General features: G+C 34.4%; 1 protein-coding gene across 3 annotated transcripts in view; it reads left to right on the forward strand.

Moving 5' to 3' along the window:
• The window catches only part of NLGN4X (neuroligin 4 X-linked), a 163,753-nt gene that overhangs the window by 69,377 nt on the left and 67,626 nt on the right, over nt 1–26,750 (forward strand). For 2 of the 3 annotated variants that reach the window (XM_036386933.2, XM_036386925.2), the window contains exon 4: nt 25,008–25,067. The exons of the other annotated variant lie outside the window; for it this stretch is intronic. In XM_036386933.2, the coding sequence (XP_036242826.1) occupies nt 25,008–25,067 (60 nt within the window). The remainder of the gene's footprint in view (nt 1–25,007; nt 25,068–26,750) is intronic. 3 annotated transcript variants of the gene reach the window in all.

Below are 26,750 nucleotides of genomic sequence, written 5' to 3' on the forward strand. Positions count from 1 at the left end.
TCTTTACTGCCAACAGCTGTTATGTGGACCACAAAGGCTAAATTCTGTGAGCAAAACTCTATTGCCATTGTGTATAAAAAGAAAAACATAGAAGAAAATAATGAAAAGGTTTCCATAATACAAGTTAGAACTTGCTTTTAACTTAGTTCTGTGGAATCACCATATCTTAATTTGTATATATTAACAGATTAAACTAATGAGAACAGACAAATGTGTCTTCTCTGTGCCCCTGCACTGGCCCTCTCAGATATTTAATAATATGAGAGCTCTTGCATAAATAAAAATCATTTGAGTACCAAAAACCCAAAACACCTTGGTTCTTAGACATCTATATATTTGGTCTCCTACTCAATCCCTCTGAAACCTTTCACAATGTTTCCAGATCTTTCCATGTCCTGCATGACAATTCAAGGCATCAAGAAATCAAATTTAATTTTGGGTAGTTCTGACTTAAACACCAGCTGGACTAGACTGGTGGTAGGGCTGCCAATTGTTGCAGTGGAGAATGTAGAGCTCCTTAGTCGATACCTGCTTTCCTCAGAGGAAACATTAGTTGCTTGATGAAAGAGGTGTTATTTGTAAAGGATAACATATGTAATCTAGTATAAAAGAACACCAGGAAATGGTCAATTATGCATGTAACACAAGGTAGTATTGATTACCACTAATAACAGAACAGCAGAACTCTCATGGACCAAATTTACTCTCTGTCTTTGTTTTAAGGAAAAAAATCACATAAATAACAACATTAGATACAGAATAGAGCTGAAAGGACTTTTATTTTCTCATTTATTACTTTGATTAAATCATCAAAGTAAATCTTTTGCATAGAAAAGAATTTTAATGGTGAAATTAGAGTAAGAAAATACTTCTTGACTTCCTGTGTGAAGCATTTACTGTGATCTAAGGATAAATTTTTATTTAACATTGAACTTTGCTTATTATTACCTGTTTTGGTAAAAGATATGGTACAACTAGTGTTTTTGTATTATTATGTTGGTTTTGACCAAACTGAACATAACAGTAATTCCAATGATGCAATTATCTGTCAGGATTTTTTTTAAAGAGAGATTCTTTTTTTAGCGAGTATCTAGTATGAAAACAAACTAGGAAACAAACAAACAAGCAAACCATCCTGGGGATACCTGCTTCCTTCAAGGCTTAGTATGTTAACTTTGTATAAATATTCAACTCTCATGTTACAGGTATTTCCACAGAATTGAACACTAGTCAAAGCTGGATGAAGCAGGACACTGTAGATTTATAAGAGTCTATATTGAATGTGTGTCCTTCATGCATCTGTGGCAGCCTTCCCCACTGTTTAATTGTATCTAACTGAGAATTCAGTTCAGCCAAAGAAAGAGCAGAGACAATTTCTCCCAGGTTGAGCCTAGGAACCTTAGATGAAAGAATTCAAACAATTATAATCTCTCTTTCTGTAACCATTGTTTATAGATATGGTTCTCCAGAGTGTGCTATTCATAGTCACCAATAATGTGAGATGTTTCTACTTTGGGACCAATCAAGTATCACCTTAGCGAGTCACATTATTAAAGGACCCGTTACTTTCATAAAACGCTTTTGCCTTCTGATCCACCTGAAGACTGGAGTCTTTCTTTCCGTCCCTGACTCAACAGCATAATCTAACCAGCAGTACAATTTGGCTTTTTTGTTATTACCCAAGAATATATATCCAAAAGACTCAACATTAGAAACGACAGCCCACATGAAGCCGGCACATGACATCCATCCTAGATACAGAGCTGGCTGTGGTGAAAAGCCTCAGGGCACCCCCCAGCAGAGGTGGGCGTAGCTCAGAGCAGGAGCCAGGGATGTGCACCCCACCTGTGAGCCTTTCCCCATGGAGCTATCTGCAGGAACATTGCCCTAGAGCTGCTCCTGTACCAGCGGTGTGGGAGGGTGCAATTACAGCGAGAGATTGTGGGGCCACTGTGGCTGTCACTGAGGAATAGCAAAAGAGCATGGCATTTGGGATTTCTCTGACCTGAACCTGTCTGAAAGGAATACAGGCAGATAATAGCAAATAATGCAGATAGATAAGTAATGAGTATGTTTACTATGAGCAGTAAGAATGGAATGGTACAGATGAGGAGGATTCAAGTACTATGGCTTATACGTTGATGGTGCATTTTCAGTGATTTTCATCTACTTTAGCTGGGTTTTCTAAAACAAACTATATAGGCATATTTTTGTGTGTCTTTTACACTTTTGCGTATATTTTATATTCCAAATATATTTGTGTGTATGTGTATATATATATATATATATATACTTATCTTTGAAGAGCTTTCAAGTAAGAGGCTATCTAAAATAGAGTTTATCAATTTTTATTTGGAATTCTAAATTATAGTGCCAATTTAGGCTTATGAATTTCACTTCTGTAGGAATCAATTTTTGTAACAATGCTTGCTTTACAAGGCAAAGAGAACAATAGTCTTCTTTAACTTTTTTTCTTGTCCATAATGATTAGAAAAAAAATAATAAAATAATAGTTCATTCAATAATGAAATAAGTCAAATAATAGCCTAATTTTTTGTACATAATAATAACTGACTGTGTTGGAGATTCATTAGAAACAGACCATTTGGTATACAGATATTAATTTAAACTAATTCTACCTTTAATCTCAGTTGTACCTGATAAAGAAAGCATGCATTGATTCATTAAATTGTGAAAAAATGATTAGATTTCTAATAACAAGGTAATAATAATTATAAAAATGTAATACTTCTATAAGTAATAATGTAATACTTCTACTATTTCTACTACTAATGATGTAATAGTATAAAGAATCTTTCTACTCCACAGATCTTTTTTTAATCCCGAGTAACCTATTTGACAGTACCAAATTACCAGTAAATCCTCAAAACAGACACCTTTAAAACAAAAAGGATCTGTTTGTTAAATAGAGAATTTAATTTCCTTCATTTTTTTTAAAGAGGCTCCATCTAGACTACATGTTTTTGTCACTTATCAGACCTAATTAGATAAAGAAGGAAGAATGAGATAGAAGTTTTCTACTTCTTGTCATCAAAAAATCTTTTTAGTTCTAGCCTAGGGATATCTGTATGCTGCTACTTCACACATCTGTATGCTGCTACTTCACAGGCAGACAACCTCTTAGGGACTCATGGAAGCCGTTTCTTTTTTCCCCATATTTGAAACTTCTGTGCTCTTCTGAAAGCTAATTTGCATTTTAGTATTATGGGTTTTTTTTTTCCATTTTCGATCTACTCATTGCTTTACCACTTGTTAATGTAATCTATAGGGTTGGTAGTTTTTCTTTTAAGAGTTGGTTGGTTTTCTGTCGCGTCTGGACAGTAGACATGGCAGAAACTCTGTTTACAAGGGAATTGTAGATACACATATTAGAACTAAACTAACTAAACTACTTAGTGAGCCCTCATAAGTCCTTCCTGGCACTTATGGCACTTATGGCATAAATTACTTCCTGAGAGGGGCTTCTCTGTAGTGCCCAATGAGGCTTTTTTTTTTTTTTTTTAAGTTTTAGAAAGTCAGGATTTTTGTGTATATTACTCAGACTAAGTTCTCTGCTCCCTAATTCTCTGTTATATTTCTAGCATTGCACAATAAATATTTGCATTTGTGAGTAATTACATTAATTTCAGGCTATTCCTAGTAATTTAACATGTAGTACATGAGAAAAGAGCAGAAATCTCACTTTGAGTTCAGTAAGGGTTTAAACCATCTTCACAAAAAATGAGACATTGACGTGTGCAAAGAAACCCTATGAAATGCTTAATAGGATTGTGAAATCTGATTCCTGGAGTTGGAGCTACCTCTAGTAGTCACTTTTCATAAAATAATTTTTTACAGGTTTCCAGTTCATTTGAATGCACTCATGCATGGCCTTATGCACTCACACATGGTTTTCTGACTTTTTTGCTCTTCTGACTCTTCCTGATGCCTTTGCTCATAGGAACATGAACATTCCATATAAACTATGGAAATATTCCACTATGACTACTTATCTGAAGCTTGCTCAAATGATTCCCTTTCTTTTTCCCCTAGTGTTTTTGACATGTTATTGGTTTCTTGTCCAATTCCTGCCTTCCAGGCAATACAACTACTTTATAAGATATCAGCTGTAGCCAGGTTTTCAATCATGTATGCTATGTATAGAATTTGATTAAGTTGCCCAGGATTTTCAAAAGCAAACTTGACAGCAACTTTTGGTTCCACAGCCATCACACTCTTTCTAGAATGAATTCCCCAAGGAGCAGGATAGAAACTGGGGAATTTTAGTGGGGTACAAGGCAACAAGGGAAAAAAGGGATGTAGTAATGTAGTAAAAAAGAACATGCATCTTCTTTGTACACACCAAATAACCTTGGTCTTACTGGAGGTTTCATGGAAACATAGCTTTTTTTTTTTTGCTTTTTTTTTTGTGTTAATATCCTGAACTGTTAATTAAGTTCCTCTTAATCTAACATGCTGTCTGCTTTCTGCATATTCTCTTCCAGTCTCGTATGACAAATTTGGAAAGGGATTTTAAAGCTGGAACTTTTAAAGACTTATTATTTACTTATTTATTTATTTATTTCTATATTTATTTAAAGGCTTGTCATTGATTTTTGGACCAAGTTTTGCTGTTAAAGAAGCTTCTTCAGAATTCAGACCCTAGCATATAACTTCTGTATATTTATAGGTATCCTACTTTTTGAATGTACTGTCAGAAGCAATGAGTTACCACAAGTTTGTTTTGTTATGTAAAAATTCAATATTTTTCTTTCAAATTGCAGGTGGACTTGAGATAATAGTTCTCCATTAAACTCATGCTTTCCTTTGTATCATTTCCAGGTTTACATTTGCAGCATGTGTATAAGCAATGGAACAAGCATATATACATTGTCTGTCATTCTAGCAACATTTTTAGAATACATATGACAGTCACCCTGACAGGTCTTGCAACAAATCTCACATTATATTTCTTTGTACTGAGAGTAAAGCAAGGATTAAATAACCCGTTTCCCTCTCTGCTACCTGTTGGCCCTTTTAGGATCCAGAAGAACACATTTATGTGCACATGCAATCAAATCCATTTCAGAAAAGAGCAGATACTAAATATAATGAGGGTTAAGAAGGCAAGTTGTTAATATGCTAATTTTTTCCATTTCTAGTTCATTTTTCCTAAGCTGCCAGAGGCCTACATTTTTCCTAATACTGCCCTGTTTCAGCAAATGGATCAACAAAATAGTCATCATCTCACTCCATCTACACAAAATAATAATGGTTTTTTGTGTGGAAACAAGATATATTGTTTCATAAAGCTATTGAATGTAATCTCTGCCTATGTTAAAGTCAGTGGCTGCTTTTGCTGCTTATAGGAAGATGCATTTCTACAAGTGCAATAATCAGTAAGATTGGCATGTTTTAAATAGGGGTTAGGACTTCAGCATAACAGCAGTGAAAATAATGACAATGTAATGATTTAAGATAAATCATGGTGAAAAAGTGTATATTTACATCATTCAAGATAGTAAATCATGTTACACAAAAAATATGTAGTGGTTTCAAAACTACATGAGACTGGAACTTTTAAAGGCATTATTAGATTCCACATGGACCTGCTCAACTATTTAGGTGCATCAGTTTCAATAAAATTTGACTATGAGGTTAGTTTGCAAATACATAAATGTGACTATAAACAAATATCTGTAAAACTGTGTATCAGTTAAAAAAAAAAAGGCAAAACATACTTATCTACTTGCAAATCATTTTTTTATGCCAGGGTGAATCATTTTGCCAAAGACTTCTCTTGTGTGTGACAAAGCTGCTGAAGTTTTCATTCTACTGAAACACTCCACTTATTCCTTAATATCAGAAGCCTGATTTTTTTAACTTAGCTTGCCATGTTGTGAATCCTTGCTCCTTGGGTGCAGGAAGAACATAGTGCTTGTCACTAAGGCGATAGAAAATTACAGAATAAATTATCTTATTGATTATGAGGAAATGTAGTTGGCTTATTTAGCATAAGCCTTAGAGCAAGTTCATCCATAAACCTAAACTTTTCCCTTAAAGGCTTTACATAATCTGCAAAGGAAGCTGTTTCAGTTTACTTAATGTTTATGGGATTCTGACCTGATTCAGAGTTGCTTAGGAACATTCTTGCTTTAGAAAAAATGAGCCTTTGCTGGATTCAATTATATGAATATTTATTTATAGCTAGATTTTGCCTTAGGCAAAACCTGGAGCGAAAGCTGATTCATAATTAGCATTGTCCCAGAAGGAGCCCTGGAAGTTATAGTGCCTTAGGAACAACCTTCAAGCTCAGTTGCCTTTTTCTTCACTTCCTGCTTCAGGGATTCAATTATTTTAACACAGCAGCATTAAAAATTGAATGCTGCTCAAACACAGCATCTAAAGATAATATTCTCCATGTAAACCTACCTGTATTAATACAATCACTCTGCCTACACCACTGTATTTACATTGGTTTTGTTTTTGTTCTCCTTTAGAATGGGTCATTTAAAATTGTAATGCTTTACTCTTATTCTACTTGCAGTAAAACTGCCTCTAGTTTGACCTGATTTCAGAGAGGCCATATATCTGATACATATATAGACTATTTTGGAGTATTGGGATCAAGATTCCATTCCAGAAGTGTCTTTCTCTTTATTCTGTCAGTTATAGTTAATCACTTTGTGTTGTGATCTGATTCCATGCTCTTAATTAGTATTATTTTACTATAGGGGAATTTGATTTGTCTTGTCATTAAAGGTGAAGGACTAGGTAGGATGTGGAAATAAGTGAGATTAAATGCTTCTTTTGCAATTTTGAGTCACATTTTTTTTGAGAAAGAGTTGTATTGAGTGCCTTCATTGGCATCTGCTGCTTTATTAATTGTGGTTCCTGCTTCCTGATGGCATTATACCACTCTGCTTTCTAACTTCACTCTTAGAGATTAAATTAGTGTTTATCTCTCTCCAGAAAGTTCTTAATCCTTCCTTCTCTGCCAGTCACTTCTCACCTGCTTAAGTATTTCAGAGGAGCGGATGAATCCTCTTCATACTGCAGCTGTGCCAGCAAAGAAAGCCACTGCTTCCCACCCTCCAGTACAGCAATTTCTGCCTCTGCTTGTGAAGCTAGTCAAATGATTGTCTCCTAACCTATTTCAGTCAGAGTGTTTTAGCTTTATCAGTTCAAAGAGTCGTTCTTTGTTAACTTGACACATTTTTGTCTGAGATGAGCTCTGAAGAAATCACATGTGCAGTTGAATTAGCTTCTAGCAAGAAGACAGTTATAAGCTGATGACAGAAAGGGTGGGATTTAGTCAAGAAATGGTAAATGCTTTCATGACTATAACTGCCAATGGAGAATGCATCTTCACATCTAAATTGAAGATCAACCTTAAAAAATTATTCCATTTACATTCAGTTCTTCGACAGAAATTGATATTATCTGATTTTATGCATGTGTGTTTGAGCAAGCTGTGTGTGCAAGATGGACAGCAGAGTGGAAAATCACCAGGACTCTGCATGCTCTGTATATCCCTATTGCAAAGATAGACAGAATGGAAGAAGCCTTAAAACAACATAAAAACAACAGTGAAAATGCAAAGTTTCCAGAACACATAATTTGACATAATTTTTGCCCAAATCTTATAGGAAAAAAAGCAGCAATGTAGCATATGACATCATACTCTCCTTGCCAGTTTTTTTGCATCCTATGCTCATGGCTATTTCTCCATCTAAACATAAATATTATGGAGTATAGGATTAATTAAAAAAATAGTGCTGTGAGTATGCTGTTTATCTTTCCTATGTATTAGCATTTAGAGAAAAGAGTGCTTTCCAAGGGATAGTGTAAAAAAACAAGTAGGAAATAACAAACTTACTGTGGCCTATGACAAGGAAAATCTTCAACCATGCATTTAAATGTCTATCATATTTTCAAAATGACCATACTAGTAAAAATTTCCCATATCTAAATTCTGATGCTTCTGCTCAAGCTTTAGGGACTAGCATTAAGGCTGGACTAAGAAAAGAAAGGAAGGAATAAGGTGAGACAAAAATTAGACTTGTTTGGCTTTAGTCTTAAATAAGTAGGCACATTATTACAGTTGGTATGCAATATTTGTCTCTAATGACACTTGCTTCTGCTGTTCCAGCTATTTGAATACTCTGTTGGGCACCAGCTCCACCATCAACCACACTTTGGCTGCTGCATGTGCATTGGAGACACTGGCAATGACACTGTTCTGATACCTTCAGCAGCCTGGTTCTGCATAGAAATTATTGCTAAAACCTAAGCTGAAGCCTGCTTTGGGGGAAACACAAGAGCACAGTATTCATACAATGTAGGAAAAGGTTACCCTTAAGTCCTGCCTTAAAGTTCTACTTACCACATTCCATTAAAAAAAAAAAAGGCAAAAAAAGGTGCGCTTTCCCCTCTGTAAAAGCACAACCCCCTGACTGAACACATGGATGCATTTTATATTTAAAGAGGAAATATGCTTATATTTAGAGTGATCCATCTGGTATTTCTCCCCTGATTTACTTCCTCCTAAGTTTACTATATAATATATTCATGTGGGTGGCTTTTCACATCATCATCAGACCAAGCCTTCCTGCATGTTTTACACATTTGCCTTTCTTATAGTTAGGATGCCTTTCATCTCTGTTTTCCTTCCTGCATCTTCTTAAGCTGAGAAAGTTTATATTCATGACCAACCATAAATACCACAGAAATACAATAATTTTGATTAACTCAAGCAAACCTCTCTTGGCCATGGTGATCATGTGGACAGGCTGAAAAAGTGCTGACTGAATGCGATGTGTGCATTGCATTGCGACGGGTTACATCACTAGTCGAAACATGATGTAACCCCACGCAGCATGATGTAAGCGTCGTGATACATTGGAGATTTAAAGAAACATCAGCATTCTCTTCTCTCCCTCTGCTCATTTCTAGGAATGAACTGTCATTCATGGTCTAGTAGTTAATAACCAATCCCTCTTGTGAGTCTGTGAATCCACATGTCTTATTCTTATTCTTATTCTTATTCTTATTCTTATTCTTATTCTTATTCTTATTCTTATTCTTATTCTTATTCTTATTCATATAATTCTAAATCTTATCCTTAGTTATAATAATAATTTCCTTTCTAATCATGCAATCTCAATCCTTAAAAGAGATGTTATTTTAATTCTACATACATATATAGGTACAGTTGCTCTCTGTCAGTTATCATAGATTTCTGGTGAAAATTTAAAAGAAAAGTAGTCAAGCTGTGTTTAAAAATGTTTCACAGGTCTGAAGGGTAAAAATTAATTTTTCCAATTTTAAAATTGTGTAGCCAAACCATAGGTTGAAACACCTTTGATTTGTAATGCCAGTTGCATGTGGGAAGCTGTGCCTGGCTCATGCCTTTTAAAAAAAAAATATTTCTCTTAAAACTTGATGCATTTTTGCAACATCACTGCAGCTCTGAATCAGTTCAGCCTGTCTTCTGTGTGGATGTTAGGGTGCTTTGTCTTCTGACAGTGGCTTCCTATTACCATTGCTGCTTTCAGGACAGACTTTTGTATGTTCCTTTTATTAGTGTCCATTCTGAAACTAAGTTAGCAGGCACATATACTGCAAACTTTATTAACCTTAGAAACTGAAATGCAATTCTTTTATGTACTTGTGTACAAGTAATTGTGTGATTGGCTTTGATGCTTTTAGAAAGTCTATTTTAAGAAAAATATGAAGAACATGTAATTTTTAAAGTGTGAAGAGAAGCCCACATTTTATCCCCTAATAAACTGATATTCCTTTTATGATCATAAAGATGAAACAGAGTATGATCAAATAATATAGCAAACTTTGAAGGTTGAACAAAATCAACAGTAACAAAACTAACCTTCTTGGAAACTTAATTCTAGAATTCTCTGATCCATTTGTGAGAACTAGGGGCAGTCCCTCTTTGATCCTAATATCAATTTAGCATTTCACTGCTACCACATCTTAAATAATTATGTTGTTATAAAAGTCAGTTTTCTCCACAGCACCATTAAAAACTGAGGCTGAAAGTGTTTTAGGACCACACAAAATATTTTTATTGTGTTCCTTTCTTTCAAGCTGCCAGTCCTCTCATGCATCAGAGCAAGGAATCCTGAGGGTGCAAGGGACTTCTGTGTGAACTGAACTTCACTGTGATTTCTTGCCAGAGAGTGTGGTGGTTGATCTATGCCATGAATGACATAATTCACCATCTCTGCCCCATAACTTTTATTGTGAACACAAATCAGCCCCACTTATCTCAGTTAAATTACACATAACTGTGTGTTTTGCCTTTTTTTGAGTTGTTGGTGCCAGCTATATGGTGTAACTACTTAAATGCTAATAATAGTACCAAATGCTAATAAATTGGTATTTTATTGCATTATGACTTTGTCACTTTTTAAAGTATTTATTGGTTTTAGGTTGTTAAAGATTAATAGATAGTAAATATATTCAATTCTTTAAAGGACTTCAACACTATTTTCACAGAAAATTTGGCTTACTTCATACATGAGCTCTGTAAAGGAACAATTCAACAATCTTATAATTCTTGTTATTTTTTCTGATCTCTGGATGTAATTGAGGATGCTAACGAATCTCTTCACATACAAAATAATTTTTGTCTTCCAGAAATATAGAGCACTGATGGAAGACTTTCTGCTAGATGCTGTGTAAAAAAGAATCTGGATGTAAATGTATCATTCCTGATAAAACCTGCTGTACCTGGTTATTATATGTTGATGGACAATATTTCTGTATTTTCAGAATAATTTCCTGCTTTGCTTTAATATTCTGGGTGTTGCATTTGGCAATTTTTTTTAAGGTTCTCATGGCTATGTCTAGAGTAATGCCTAAGCTTTTTTCTCTGGACGTTATGGATAATCTGGAATCTAACAGTCACGTATCTGGCTCCACTTATTGCTTCCACTGTACATGACTATTAGTTTTTAAACATACTACTTAAGAAGTATGTCCAGCTCTGTGCTGTTTATTTTTTATTCTGAAGGAAAGAAAGAAAGAAAGAGAAATAAGTATACCTTGTTTGAAATTGTTTCAGACTGGGGCAACCATTGCTTATCTCCATGGACTGCAGAGTGAATAGCTCATATTTCACAGGCATGTAGATATTTGTGTGACTTAAGTTAAAAAACATAGCTCCTTAAATTTAAAAAACAGAGCTCCCTCATTTTCCTAGATTTATAAATTGTCTTTGAAGATATTAATATTCTTTCTAGCCTTGGCTCATGTTGTTTCTGTGCCTGGTAAATTGGTACAAAATGATAATTCATCCTCTTTTCCAGATCATTAATAGAATACTAAACAACCTCAGATTAATATATAGAATATTTCACTAGACCATTAATCTTTTGCTAGTTTGAAAATTGACCTCTGGTTACAATATAAGATACCCTGTATATCTTGTTTTTAATCCATAACATTACCTCTTTCTCTGTAAATAATTATGTTCTCAATATCTCATGGAAAAAGTTTTTTGAAAGGTCTTTGTGAAAACCTAAATAAATTTTATCAACTTTAATCAAGATTTCTAGCAGATAAAAGAGTGATGCTTGTTCTTTAAAGAGAGCTATGGATTATTTTCTGTGTATGTATATAAATGCTCTATGATGCTTCTAATACCTGTTTTCCTTAGGCTACAGTAACTTTTTTCCTTGATTTTAATGTCTATATTATATATTCTTACTAATCTCTTATAGTAATTTATTTATTAGATACTGAAGCATTTCACTGGCAAATCAATAATTTTATTCTCAACCCCTTTTTGGGAATAACATACTGGTTTATAATTAATGCATCTAGGGATGTAGGTGGTAGTAATTATTCTTCTGACAGTTCAGTTTATCAAAATATGGCTTGTTTGACTCTCTTTTATACATCTCTAATTCCTGACTGAGAGAAATGCATAATGTTTTGTTGCTTCTTGTAAAACTAGAGACCTAGAGAAAAATACAGAATAGAACAAGGTGATATTACAAGAATTAAGTCAGAAAAATTGCAATAGCATTCAATTATTACTGAATGCTGAAAGATGAAGAGTAACCAAAGACAGCATTAGATTGAATTAATTTTGGTATTCTAGAGTGTTGTCATGGTAAACCCCAGCCAGCTCAATCACATGATCACTCATTCCTCCTGCAGTGGGATGAAGGATTGTATCCAAAAGGTAAAAGTGAGAAAATTCATGGGTTGAGATAAAGAGTTTAATAGATAAAGCAAAAGCTGTGCACATAGGCAAAGCAAAACAAGGGATTCATTCACTGCTTCCCATGTTCAGGCAGTTGTTCAGCCATCCCTTGGAAAGCCAGGATCTATCACGTGTAACAGTGACTTTGAAAGACAAATGTCACCACTGAACATCCCCCTGCCTTCCTCCTTCATGCCCTGCTTTATATGCAGAGCATGAAGCCATATGGTGAGGGATGTCCCTTGGGTCAGTTGGGGTCTTCTGTCCCTCACTGTGTCCCCTCCCAGTTCCTTGTGCATCCCCGGCCCTCATGCTGGTGGAGTAGGGTGAGGTGAGAGGCAGAAAATATCTTGACCATGCAAGATGCAGATCTTGACCATGCAAGAGGCAGAAAAGATCTTGACCTTGCTCTGCTCAGCAATAGCTCAAACATCCCTGTGTTACCAGCACTGTTTCCAGAACAAATCCAAAACATAACCCAGGCAAGCTACTGGAAAGAAAATTATCTCTACTCCAACCAAAACAAGCAGACGTAGTAAAGTACATATTGTGGTAGTTAAGCAGCATCCTAGGCTAAAGTTAATGGACAAATTAAAACATAATGACACAAAAAAATGAGGGAGAAGAAGAATCGAAGTCATGTAAGGAAAAGATAAGAGCATCACTTTAGAAGGCTTAACCACTGTAAAGAGAAAGAATGGTGTCAGAGGTTGCAAAAACACGAAAAGGAAAGAAGGAAGATTTGGAAGAAAATAACTTGTCAGAGGATGTTGGTTTCTTGGTGTGAAAATCTGAAAGCTACTCTTGAGAGAGGGAACATTATCAATTACTTTAATGATCTTGTTTGTACCCTACTGCTGATATTAATGAATTTGAAATCTATTTTCAAAGGCAAGAGTCTGAATCACAAATTAAGGGTTGTTACTGGAATTGCTGCTTTTTACAAAAATCTGTTATAAGCTTCCAAGGGAAATTTATGTAGAGACCTGTGAAATGAGATACTAAAATGAAATGTGGTAAAGTCAATATGGGACAGAGAAGGGCAGTGCACTTTGATCATGAGAGAAATTATATCACCAGAGTTAAAATATGGATGACAGCAGGGGTTTATTTTGAAATGCTAAAATGTAGAGCATTGTTTGCACAGAACTCTATATGCAATTTTGCAGAATGTCCCATAATACATTTGTTGCAAGAATTATTAAACTTGTTCCAAACTGAATGTGTCATAGATTTTAGAAAACATGCAAAATAGAACCACAGCCCTCAGTAATGGTGAACGTGCTTGGTTTTATGCAGCCAAGATTTTAATCGGCTTTCTGGGCTGCAAGCCCACACTGACATCTCATGTCCAATTTTTTCTCCCCCCAGTATTCCAAAATCTTTCTCTTCAGGGCTCCTTCTCAATCCATTCTTGGCCAGTCTCTACTGATGCTGGAATGTCCAGACCCAGCTGCAGGACCTTGCACTTGGCCTTGTTGAATTTCATGAGGATCGCACTGGCTGACTGTTCAAGCCTGCCAAGGTCCCTCTGACTGGCAACCCTTCTCTTCCATGTGCCAACTGTACCACATAGCTTGGTGCTGTCCACAAACTTATTGATGGTACACTCAATACTACTGTGTCCTTGATAGAGATATTCCATGCTATCGGTACTAATACAGACCCTTGAGGGGTTACTGGTTTCCACTTGGACTATTAGCTCTTGACTATTTTTTCAGCAGCCATGGAGTCAATTCTTAATCCACCTCAATAGCCCTTCCATCAAATGTCTATCACCTGAATTTATCAGCAAGATTGTTGTATGGAACCATACAAAAGAGCTTTCAGAAGCAGAGATAGATGACATCCATAGCTTTTCCCTTATCCCATAAAAATCATGGAAAGAGACCGGATTAGTCAGGCATAATGTGCTGATAATTTTCTTTTCCTTTCTCCACTTTCTATGGCAAATTTTATCAGGGTTTACTGGTAAGAAGTAGGAAATTACCCACAGTGGTGCCTGAAAAGCAAAACACAGTGCAAAGGACATTCTCAGATTTTTCCTCTATTGCTAAAGGATCTAGGCATGAAAGCCTAAAAAGAGTGTGAGAACTTGGCAAATGTCACACAGACACACACATACAACCACATACACATACAGTGGAACTAATGGAATTTGCCTTTTGGCAGCTGTCCAGCTGAGGAACAGCTACTACAAAAATCACCTTTCACCTGGTGGTTTTGTTCCTTTCAAATTATGCCTCAGGAAAAAAACAGTTGGCAGAGACTGAGTGTTCTTTAGCGGGGAGGGGAGAGTTTAAAGGCACAGGTAAGTTCAGTTGCTACACCAATGAGGTGTTTGTCAGGAGGCTTTGACCTTGGACAGGAGGTTTGGTTGGTGCCAGGAGGAAACTCACAGATTTGATCACAGCAATCTGTTTTTACTGTGTTTTTACATCTGATACCTTCTTCTTGTTGCCATAAGTAATAGGAAAGTTGGCTGTGGTGCCAGTTCTGGTTTGTTCGTGTGACCGTATTTCAGTCCTGGTATGATTGACAGACTAACAACAGCATACAGGCAGATATAATTTGGACTGGTGTTGAGCCAATTTTACCTTCAGAAAACCTCGTTAAGTCCTTTTGTCAGTGACCTTCAACAGAGTGCCAATTATAGTTAATTTCCTCAAAGAGATGGTAGGTGTTTTAAATTGTAAATTGCACTGATTGAGAAAAGGAAACATTCAGCTCTCTTCTACAGCTGAATACAAATACAGAACAATTTTTTTTTTGTAGGACTTGAAGGTGCGTATGACAACAAATAACATCAGCAAATCTACAATAATATTGCTTAAATAAATCAAAAGAAGAAAAACTTGACCTGTTCCTTTTCACAAGGACTACTTATATTTAGTCAAAGATGACTGGAATTCAATTTCTCAGAAGTAGTTGCATACATAAGCTGTATTATTTCATATCTAACTCCATGTAGTTCATATATAATTCTTATAAAATGCAAAATTTAACTTGCCTTTTTTCAGAGGGAATAGTAAATCATATTATAAAATATTGATATTATATTATTCCATTATATGGTATTGTATCAAATGGCACATGCTATATAGTATTTACATCAAAAAAGGTCTTTTAGTACTTGCTTCTAATCTCCTACATCTGTCAGATAATTATAATTGACAAGCCACTGTTATTCTTTTCTAAATTTTGAATAAAGCATGAGCCCCAGCACTGAAAGTACAAAATGTGAATTATGCCTGGAACATTGCAAAATGGAAAGCCAAAATGAGATACTGGAGTTCTCATCCAGTTTTTTTAATAGACAAAAGATTTTTCCACCAGCATAGATATATAATCCACAAATTATTCCAAACCAACTGATATTTTCAAATAATGGGTTTTAGATGGATCAGATACTAGTGAGCACAGTGCTGTGTTGCTGAAGTTTGAGTTCAAATCATAATTCTGACCACCAGTTTTGGGGTTAGCTTAATATAATTAATAATTATATAGCATGCATGAATCAAAATGGTCTGTGTTCTTCTTTAATATTATAGATAAAATATCACAGCTTCATAATATACCCAAAACTAATGCTTGAAAGCAGTTAAACTGTAAATAATACAGAATGCTGCAGGTTTTGTCTGTGCTTTTCCCTTCCTCATCCCTCTTCCCTAAAATATTTCTGTGAAAACAAATCTTACCAAGTTGATGGCAAAAAGGTATTGCCAGTTGTTTGGGATAAAGACACTAATTTCTGTTTTGAAAAGTCATATACATTTTCAGTACTGAGTAATAATGAATAAAATATTTATATGAACTTAATATTCAAGGTTCTATCTTTCTCTACACATCTGTTATTCAATTCTAGGGAAAATCTTTTATGTGCCCATAGTATTTTGGGAAGTATTAGATTAATTAAATATTCATATATCACATTGTAAAGCTTTTCATCGTATACAACTTAGATGTGATTTTCCCAGAAATAGCTATAGTATATTTTATTCCATCTTTTAAAATTACACTCTTTATTAGCAACTTAATTATTTGGTAGTCTAATTGTTTAGTTGATTTGATGTTATTAATCCCAGTAAGATTTAATGCATTATTTTGTGTAGATGAAGATGTCATTAAAGAGTAGTAGAAAAAAACCTGAAAACATGGCTATATGCTAAAACCAAACCAAACCAACCAACCAAAAAAATCCCAAACACCCAAAAAATCTTTTATCTCCATTGGATGTCACATATGAACCTTCTATTTACCTGTAACTAACACTGCCAAGATTTCCAAATAAAAACTAAAGGGTCAAAGATCCAGTAAACATCAACATATGGTGCCAAATTATTTATCTATCACAATGGAATAAAATTACAGTTTCACAGGATCCACTGGCATAGCAAACACAATTAAACTCTGAATTCTCCAAAGGAAACCACAAATTGAACTAGTCTTCAAAATGAAGAATTAAATAGCTGCATCAAATAATTAGATGTTTTCTTAAGAGTTGATTATTCAGTTCACAGCTTCCAGTGGTGCCTACAAATGCCCAAAGGGAGAATTTGCACAAACAACTTCACCAAATAGAGCGTGTGCTTGCAGTGTTCAGTTGTCTGCAGAGGGGGCACATTCACAGTCTTTGTAAATGGCACATAGGTACTTCTCTTAAGCTTATTTGAAAGTAATCACTCTTTAGTTATAGGTAGTATTAAGACAACATTAGTGAATTCTTTGCAAATTCTTTGCAAATTCTACTTGTCTACATTAAGTAGAATGTAGGTGCATCTAAGCTTGGGAATTTTGACTAATAATAAATGTTGAATTATATTCTAATTCAGAAGTCCTATACATTATTGGCAACTTAATTGTAGTGTATTCATCATGCCAACAACCTTTTTCCACTCTGCAGCTAATTGCACTCAGCTCTTGTCTTGCTCTCACTGACTTGACAGTACAGTATTAATATACTCTGAACAAATTTTGCAGTGGGATTTATAGATCTAACCAGTGGATCTATAAATGCTCCTATGGCCATGCTCCTATGGCTTCTTGTGCACCAGCAGAGCACGGGAAACTGAGCAGTCCTTAACTTAAGCCAAGCATTACTCAGTAACAACTAAAACATCAGCATGTTATCAACATAACTCTCATACTAAATTCAAAATACCACACTGTACCACTTACTATGAAGAAAATTAATTCTATCCTAGCTGAATCTAGGACACAGCTTTACTACAGTCACACTTTCACAAGTGCATCACTTCAGCAGAGAAATGTCAGCTATTTGAGGTCACTGCTAAGCTTTCATACTGACAGTGTTTCAGGGGATGCTTGTACTGAAAAATATGTGTTTCTTTTGGAATTAATATAACTATATGATAGTTTTATGGTTTTAATTAGTCTTTCATTATTGAATCAGTAAACATTGCAGGCTTAGTCCAGTTTTCCATCAAATAAAGCAGATTCAGTTACACTGGAAGTGCAAGAAACACTCCTCTTATCTAATGGAGGTCACTGAAAGGGTAGGCTTCACAATTCCCTCTTTCTTTTGAACCATTATGGATTGTTTTGTCAAAGTAATGCAGTATATTTAGAGGATGGTAAGTTCTAGTTATGGTGTAACTTGCATGACAAAAACCCTTATAAAAACTATTAGTGAGTTGATCTGCCTACCTCATTTCTATTTTATGACTCCTCTAGAATAATAATAGTTTTACTAATATTAATATGGGTGAAAACAATATGTTTAATGTTAATTCAATAGATTTAAAATTATTATTCTTGGTAGTTTTTATTCAGAACAATTTTAGGAAGTACAAAGTGTGCCAAAATGAATTGACAGGTGTTAAAATATAAAATCTAGTCTTTTTATAAATTCTTTTCCAGAAAGAATAAATACAATATAAGTAAATACAAATATTTTTGGAAAAAGAAATAACATTTAGGTGTGTTTCTTTCAGGAACTATACCATGTGTATGCTATAAGTTTCAGTGTTTATATTCATCATAGACATATTTTTAACTGTCTTCTTAAAATACACTGCTTACTTTCCAAAAATGTATAAGTATAGGGAAAAAACCTTTTTGTGTAACTGAAACCTATAGGCAATATAGAGTACAGAGTTGAGGTGATATAACAATCCTATATTTTTTTATGCAACCTTTTTTCAACCTCAGAATTTTTCTTTTTCAACAGATTTTTTAATCTATCCTCTGAAACCATTTGAAAAAACTTGTGAAACTGCATTTTCTTTTTGATTTAATCCTCCCTAATGCATGGAACACACAAAACTGTAGGGATTTCAGCTGATCTTCCTTACAGTCCATCCAATTATGGATATCAAACAAAATTGTCCTTTAATTCCTTTTTCTTGAAAAGGAGCATTTCCTGGATATACAACAACATCTATGTGTTTTCTCTGGAATCCCAATAAATTTTTTGTGTGTTGCAGCTGGAGTGATTAAGAGCATGAATTCAATTGTATTGCATGTAGTTAAATATTGCTGCTTTACAGAGCTATCACTTGCAACCCAAAAGGTTTTGTTTTGTTGTTTTTAATGGCATTAGAATAATGACTACTTTAATAGTGTGTCTTCTGCTATTCAGTGATAATATAGGAATTAAAACAAAACTAAACACATTTCATTCAGGCAAATTGAAGGAAATTTCTGAGCTTTCATTGAATTTCACATTGAAAACTACGTAGAACAGTAGGTCTAAGTCTTCATATTATTAAGGAAAGAGATGGCATCTAATTTATGGCTAAGGACTGCACTGAAATCATCAAATATGGGTGTTTGCTGGAGTTATGCACATTACTGATGTATTATAACTTAATTTAGATATGATTATGGGAAAGGAGTGCCAGAAGATAAAAGTGGTTTCTTTCTGGAAGCTGATTAGCTGTATAGAGATTTTTTATGTGCATTTATGTGTGCATATTTGCTTACATGTGTACACCCACATACAGTTACACGCACATGTTGAAATTATTCAGTAAAGAGTTAAGAATAATAGTTATTTAAATCTAGGAAATATGATTATATTTTTCTTTCTTTGATTAAATGAACAGACTTCCAAACAGCAGGTATGTAGATATATTGCCTGCCTTTATGGTCTCTCCTTAACATAGGGCATTCACAGTCATTTCTATGTCACTTTAACAAGCTGAAATTCTAGACAATCATTTTCCTCCACTCTGTTTGAAGTGCCAAATGCCTCATTTGAGCTTTCTTCAGCTGCCAAATTAGAACTTCTTGTTACAACTATAAAGGCAGCTGGAGAGCCTTGGCCATAGGGATGAGGCAGGTGCAGTGTTATGGCAGCCAAACTGTGCCAGTGATGGAGCCCTTTTTGTGGACATGAAATGTGTCAAGTCTTGCACACTAGGTGAGACTCAAAGCAAAGTTTTCCAACCAGTCTTAGGATAAATGCTGAAAGGAAATTTGTTGACTTGACCTGATTGTAAAACTATAATAGTTTTCATGGGATAGGAAAACAAGAGCGTCAGAGTTCTATTAAAATGGCTGCATAAATAAGACATATCACTGAGATAACATCTATTAAAACCTGTATTAATTTGGTTTGAGCTGGAAATTTCCAGAAGGTTAAGCATGTGCTATGTGAAACTGAGAGGTCATACAGCTGATAATGTGCTGTGTGATTTCTGAAAACTGAGCCCTTTTCCAAATTTAAATGGGGTCAAAAGGTATGTGACAGATGGAGCAATTGCAAATAAAATGCAAAGAAATGCCATCAGCTTAAGCAGTTGTGGATGATTTTTTGCTGCCATTAGAGGCTTCAGAGTGAATACCTAATATGCAAGTGTGGTAAACTGCATGCATGGGACCTGCCTCTATTACATATATGTGATTCATATTGTCTGAATAGAGGAAGATGCAGCATAAATTGTCAGTACAACTGGGACAACATACAAAACCAGAAAATTTGCTTCTGAATGAGATTTTTGTTCATTATGCAAAGGAAATGTGAGCCAGAGGACATGCTTACAGCAGGGTGACTTCTTAATTTCTGATAGATTTGTGTATGGCATTGGAACAAGTCTGGGAATACATGGTGACTGTTCATGCATAGATAAATGAAATCAACTACTTTTTATTAGTTTATTAACACATTGATCATTGTTTCAAAATCAAAACATTTTAGAGATGTTTTCTGACTTAATGTTTACAACTGCATTGCTTAGAGTGCTTCTTACAGGGACAAAAAAATAGCCCCCATGAAACCTTCTTTGTTGTGACCAAATTGGATGGAGCTGTTTTCAAAACTGCACACACACACACACACATATATATATATATACATATATATATACACAAATATGAAAAAGAAGCAGTTTCTGGCAGACAAATATCCTTTGCAAAAGAGGTTTCAAAAAAGTTCAGTAATACATTGCATCATGCTCTTTTCGCTCAGCAGTGAATGGAATTGTAGGACAAATTAAAAGAGAATATGCATTTAAAATATGCATTGCAAAGTCACATATTTTTCTAGTAATTGTCATTTACAATAAGATATTTTTCTAAAATACAATGAACCTTTATGCAAATGTATTCTTCAGTAGAGCTATGCTATCTACAGCATATTTAACATATGTAATTAAGTAGTTCCTAGCCTTGACCGTTTGGGAAAAAAATTTCCATCCTAATTATATTTTGAAATATTTTTCTGTTACTTTTCAGTATTATGAAAAGTGAAACACAAACTTTACAAACCAGGAAAACTCATCAAACACCAGGTTAGTCAATAAGGATGCTTAGGGAATTCAGTCTTTAATGCACTAGATCATTACTACTACTTCTGGATCCTGGGTTGCTGTTGAAATTTACCATCCGTGTTTAATGTGGGATGAATGAGTAAACAGTTCTTAGACTGCAGAAGGGCCAAATCCTATAATACAGTGATTATGTTTACTTGGTGTATGGGAACTGAAGGTTGAAATTGCTGCTCCTGCGATTTGGGATAAGGAGAATACGAGATATGGGGAAAAAATTGGCCCAACCCTGAACACTCGCAAAAGAAGCCCCAAAGCAGAGGGAAGTGTTGATCTGTGGGACAATCAGCTGTTGCAGGCAGGCATTTTTTTCTGAACAATGGGAGTTTCTGAGTTGTGATTCCATTCAGTCTCCAAGATAATTAAACTAACCTTAGAGGCATAGTGACTTTTTTATCTTATGACAGGGATTACCATCTTTTTTTAGAAGTCTAAGGACAAATGAATTGACATTTTTAATAAAAAACGCAACATGGTTGGAAAATTCAAATTTTTTCTCTCTGTGTGAGATAGTCTGAGGACAACAGATGTCATTGTTGGAATTATTTCAGTAGCTCCAAAACCACCTAAAATACTTAGGAGCATTGCTTAGAAAAATCACATGAATCTTTCAAAAATATAAGCTCCCAGCAACTTACTAATACATGCTAACAGTATCACCCACATGGCTTGTATCAGAAATAGTGTGGCCAGCAGGACCAGGACAGTTAAGGTCCCCCTGTACTCAGCACTGGTGAGTACAGGGGGACCTTGTACTCAAAGGGGTCCTCTCATTTCTGGGTCCCTCGCTCAAGGAGAACATTGAGGCGCTGGAATGTTCTGTTATTGGAGGACTGCAGGGGTGGTAAAGCATCTAGCCACAAGTCTGAGGAGCAACTGAGGGAGCTGGAGTTGTTTAATTTGAAGAATATGAAGCTCAGGGGAAATTTTATCACTCTCTACAACTACCTGAAAGGAATTTGTAGCCAACTGGGGGTTAGTCTCTTTTTCCAAGTAACAAGGCATAGGGTGAGAGGAAATGTCCTCAAGTTTCACCAGCAGGGGTAAAAATTGGATATTGGGAAAAACTTCTTCATGGAAAGGATGGTCAGGCATTAGAACAGTCTGTCCAGGGAAGTTGTTGAGTCATCATCCCTGGAGGTATTTAAAAGATGGTACTTAGGGCCACAGTTGGACTTGATCTTTTTCAGCCCTAACAATTGCATGATTTTATGGCTGGTATGCATAGTATGAAAAATGTCCAATGTGATAGGAGCACAGAAGCTTGGTTTGAGAACTCATTGATGTAATCCATCTAACCAGGTCTCAAAATGAATATAAAATCCTCTCAAACCCAAGAACTTAGTCACAAAAGTGTATTCCAATTGCCAATAGGAGCATGATTGTTTCACAGCATGTAGGAGAAACAGTGTTCCCACTCACATTGTAAATAAAAACATACTAAGTTATAGTAATTTCTTCTGGAAATTGATTACAACATGATATTTTACATCTTTGGAGGACATAAAAATGGAATAAGGGGTGTTTCAATTATTGCAGATAACCTTATGTCACATAGCTTGTTAGGTGATACATTTAATAGCATGATGTGAGCACATTTTCCAAATTCTCATTACACTTGCGTTGTTTTTATCAGAAGTACACTGAACCATTCTCTTTAATGTGCTTCCCACACTGGGAAGCACATTAAAGAGAAAATCCTTGCAATATGTTATTGATATGTGTATTGAAGATTTTTGGGGCGAGATAGTACCCAAATTAAAGTGTTCTGGGACACAATTACTTCTTTCACTCAAAAATAATTGAAATAGGGATTACAGTCCTAATAACTGTAGACACAGTTTTTGTCTACAGGTACTGCATATATGGGATCACACTGATTTTGATATTTTTTAGTTCATACAGATAAAAAATATGTGGTAGTTGATTTTATACTTGCCATATGATGATCATATTTTTATCAAACAATTAAAAGACTACCTCCCTGGGGAAACTAGTATTGAAATTTGTTATATACGTTCAAACTTGTGTCTATATGTATTCATTGCCTATAAACAACTATTTCTCCTAAATATTTTGCATGAATCAAAAATAGTTTAAGGGCAAGGTTGAGTACGTTGTTTATTTAAATAAAAAATTTACTTTATTTGTGTATCACCTGAGAAAGTATTGCACCTTCATTGGGCTATAAGTAATTGGAACAATAAAAAGACAAAACACACATGGAGGCTGAGATTATGAGCCTGTATCTATTTTGAAAGAAAATAGGGATTGGAGAACACCATATTTCATTGACAGAGATATTTTACCTAGTTAATTATGTACTGGATATATATATATAAGGAATCCACTGGTGTACTGGACAAACAATATCTTTTGTACAACAGCATTGAAGATGGAGACTTTATGAGGAGATAGAGTATCAATCACTGCTTTTCACATTTTTTCTCACTAATCATCATCACTGCATACATAGTGGAAGTGCTTCCAGAAAATGCCTGTAGAAAATGGGTATCTGGAAGACAAATAAACTAGTACACTGATCCTAAAACTGTATATATTAAAAAATCTTAAATACTTAATCTTAAATATTTTAGTAATAATAAAGACATTCTGTCTTACAATCATAGACTAAGATTTAATTGAAGCCTTGGATTTTGAGGGATATAAATATAGTTAACAGTAAAATTTAAATTGGAAAATAAAAGGAGTAAATAATATTTATTTAAATATGATGTATCTGTTACAAATTTCGACTTCATACATAAACAAGTTAAAGTATACTGTTCTTTTTCAGCATGTATTGAAAAGGCACTTCAAAATAAAGAAAATTCAAGAAAATAATGATTAGCATGCTTAGGCCATTTTATTTCTTTAGTAGCTATGTTAATTTCTAAGCTAAATTATAAACTGAGTTTCCTATTCGTGTTTCACTCCTTATCAAGTAGCTGCTTGCTATGGGAATAAGCATAATGTTATAGTATGCTAGGATAGCTTGGTGTATTTTTATTTTTTTAGTCAGAAAACAGAAGTATTGCCCAAGGATGGGCATGGTGAAAACTATGTTTATTTCCTCTTGCTCCCATAAGTACAGGCTGTGACATGTATGAGCATAAATGTTTATGCGTGTGTGCGTGCCTCTGTGTGTGTGCATGTGTACACCTCAAAAGTATTTTAAGAAAGCATATTGAATACAAATTAAAAAAAATTCTTCCCTAAATCTTCTGATAAAGGAATGCAAGTTCTTTATCATGGTAAGTGAATGTTTTCAGTGAATTTCTAGGTTTTTCTAAAGAGCATGAGACGAGGTATATTTTCAACAAAGGCTGGTTTTGGACCAATTTCATGAATAGACATTGACTCAACTCTGTTTCACTTTTGTTTACAGTCTTGTTTTAAATATCTTTTTGCTCATATGGAAAACAAGATTAATTTCTAAGGAGGTCTTTATGTTTTGTCTTGGTCAAATCAAGTTTTGTGAAACTCAAACAATCATTTTATTTGCATTATTTCCATCCAAAATTCAGGTTGTGGCTATTTCTTTATAAATTGTAATGAAGATGAATAAAATGTTAAGTTATTGAAGAAAGTAACTCAAGGCATTATTTCCTCAAGGTTACAGAACAGAATAAAAAAATTGCATTTCTTATGTAAAACATAATTTTGTAATTTTTAACATACTTTTTTGGTTTATATTATTCTTTTTTAATAGCACATTAATTTGATTTTTTTTGAAGAAATCACTTTTAACTAAAGTACTGCATTGTCACAGAATATGATACATTTTTTCAAATATTTTCAATTTGTTCTTCTTGACATTTTATGTTTATGTGCAGTTTGCATCTTTTTTGTTTTTCAATTTCAAATGTAACAGATTTTGACATTTTTGTTACATTTTTTGTACTAGTGGTTTTTTTTCTTTTTGAGAACCTGCTGGTTTTGAATTCTCTTTTTTCCCTTTATTCTCCTCCTCAATATGAACCCAGGAGCCAACACAAAGAAAAGCGCAGATGATATAACCAGTAATGATCGTGGTGAAGATGAAGGTATTTTTTGTTTTTTCAAAGCCTGACCCTGATGCATGAACATAAACTTTTCAATTTTTGTTATAATAAGAATTATTATTGTTATTATTATTGCTGTTATTTCAACATGATTTTTAGTCCCTTATTTGCAGAAGCTCACATCAGTGTGCTTCTTTATTTTCTTCTTTAGAATTTGCTTTGATTGTTTTTCTTTTTAAAATCTAAATTAGCATATAGATGACTGCAGTTCCTCCGTGACATAGGTGTAAAATTTATTCCTAAATATGTGTGAAGTGAGTAACATAAATGTTATTTGAAACCACATATTTTTCCCCTATATTCTTTCTTAGGCTGAGAAAATGGAATTTAAAAACATGCATGTGCTCTTTTCCCTCCTACACATTTTGCATATTCACTTGTTTGAAATTCATGAAAAAACTCACATATATCCTTCCTTTCACTTCCACTGTTTCCCCAGTGCACATGCTGTACATTGATACAGTTGAATTGTGCTTTGTCTTTGCTATTTTTATTTACTTATTTATATTTTTTTCTCACAGGATGTGGTTTATTTCAGGACACAAAAATAAAGGAAGCTGTTGATGTTGCTTTATTGTGTTTTTCCTGTAATCAGCTAGCCTCTGAGACGCATTCATTCGGACTCTGACCACATTCCCACTGAAATCAGTAACAATCATTTTCATTGACTTCTTTCAAAGTTGGACTGGGTTTCCTGAAAGGAAATGCTAAAAGTTCACAGTGAAATACCCCAAAAAAGTTTTAGATGGAAACGATTTCTTTTCTTGCCTTGACGCAACAAATCTATTTAGGATGCACCAAAATAGAAAGAAGTCATGAAATCTTCCTCTATTCTCACCCTTCTTTTTTATTAAAGTTACATTGTCAGTTTACACGTATTTACCAAATTAAGAAAAAAACATTTTCACATTAAATGAGAAGACAAAAATCCTGGATAATTTGTTGGTCTGGCTTCAAAGCAACATCTTTACTAATCCTCTCAGGCTTGGCCAATCCAAAGTGTTACTCCATGTCTTTTTTCCTGTTTTTTTTTCCCCATCTGACATAATTTCAAATTACTTGGAAACATATGTCCTCTCTATTTCCCTTAAAATCATACACACTGCAGTGAGGATATTATCACCTCTTTTCCTGGGAGTTCAGGTCTATTGTAGCTACTCTGTCTGTATATAAAATACCATAATAAAAACCCCAGGTCTTTGATTTACTCTGATTGCCCTCTACCCCACTACCTTCACTGCAGAATTACACTTTTTCTTACAACACAGAAATACTGTGCAGAGTACTCTAGAATTACTCTGTTGCTTTCTGATTATCAGCTTCCTATTTCTGTGCAACGCAGGCTTTTTTCAAACGATGGTATTATCATTTCTATACCAAATTCTGAAGTTAATTTTAAAGTAAAGGACAAATAACAGGCAAAACCAAAGTTGCTTCAAAGATAAATACTAGATTATGAACACATAATTATTCAACCTTTTTAAAATTTGATAAAATGTTAGGATTTCATGATTAACACAGGTATTCATTTTAGATCTAAGCATCTAAGCATAAAGCATCCAGCTAATTTCCTTTATGTTGAAAATAATAATGTTGTCATTGAAGAGGAAGGGGAAACCTTCTATTGACTTCATCAGTGAAAGATTCAACTCTGAGGTAGAATAG

This window comes from Molothrus ater, chromosome 2 (genome assembly GCF_012460135.2).
Source record: "Molothrus ater isolate BHLD 08-10-18 breed brown headed cowbird chromosome 2, BPBGC_Mater_1.1, whole genome shotgun sequence".
Taxonomy (NCBI): Eukaryota; Metazoa; Chordata; class Aves; order Passeriformes; family Icteridae; genus Molothrus; species Molothrus ater.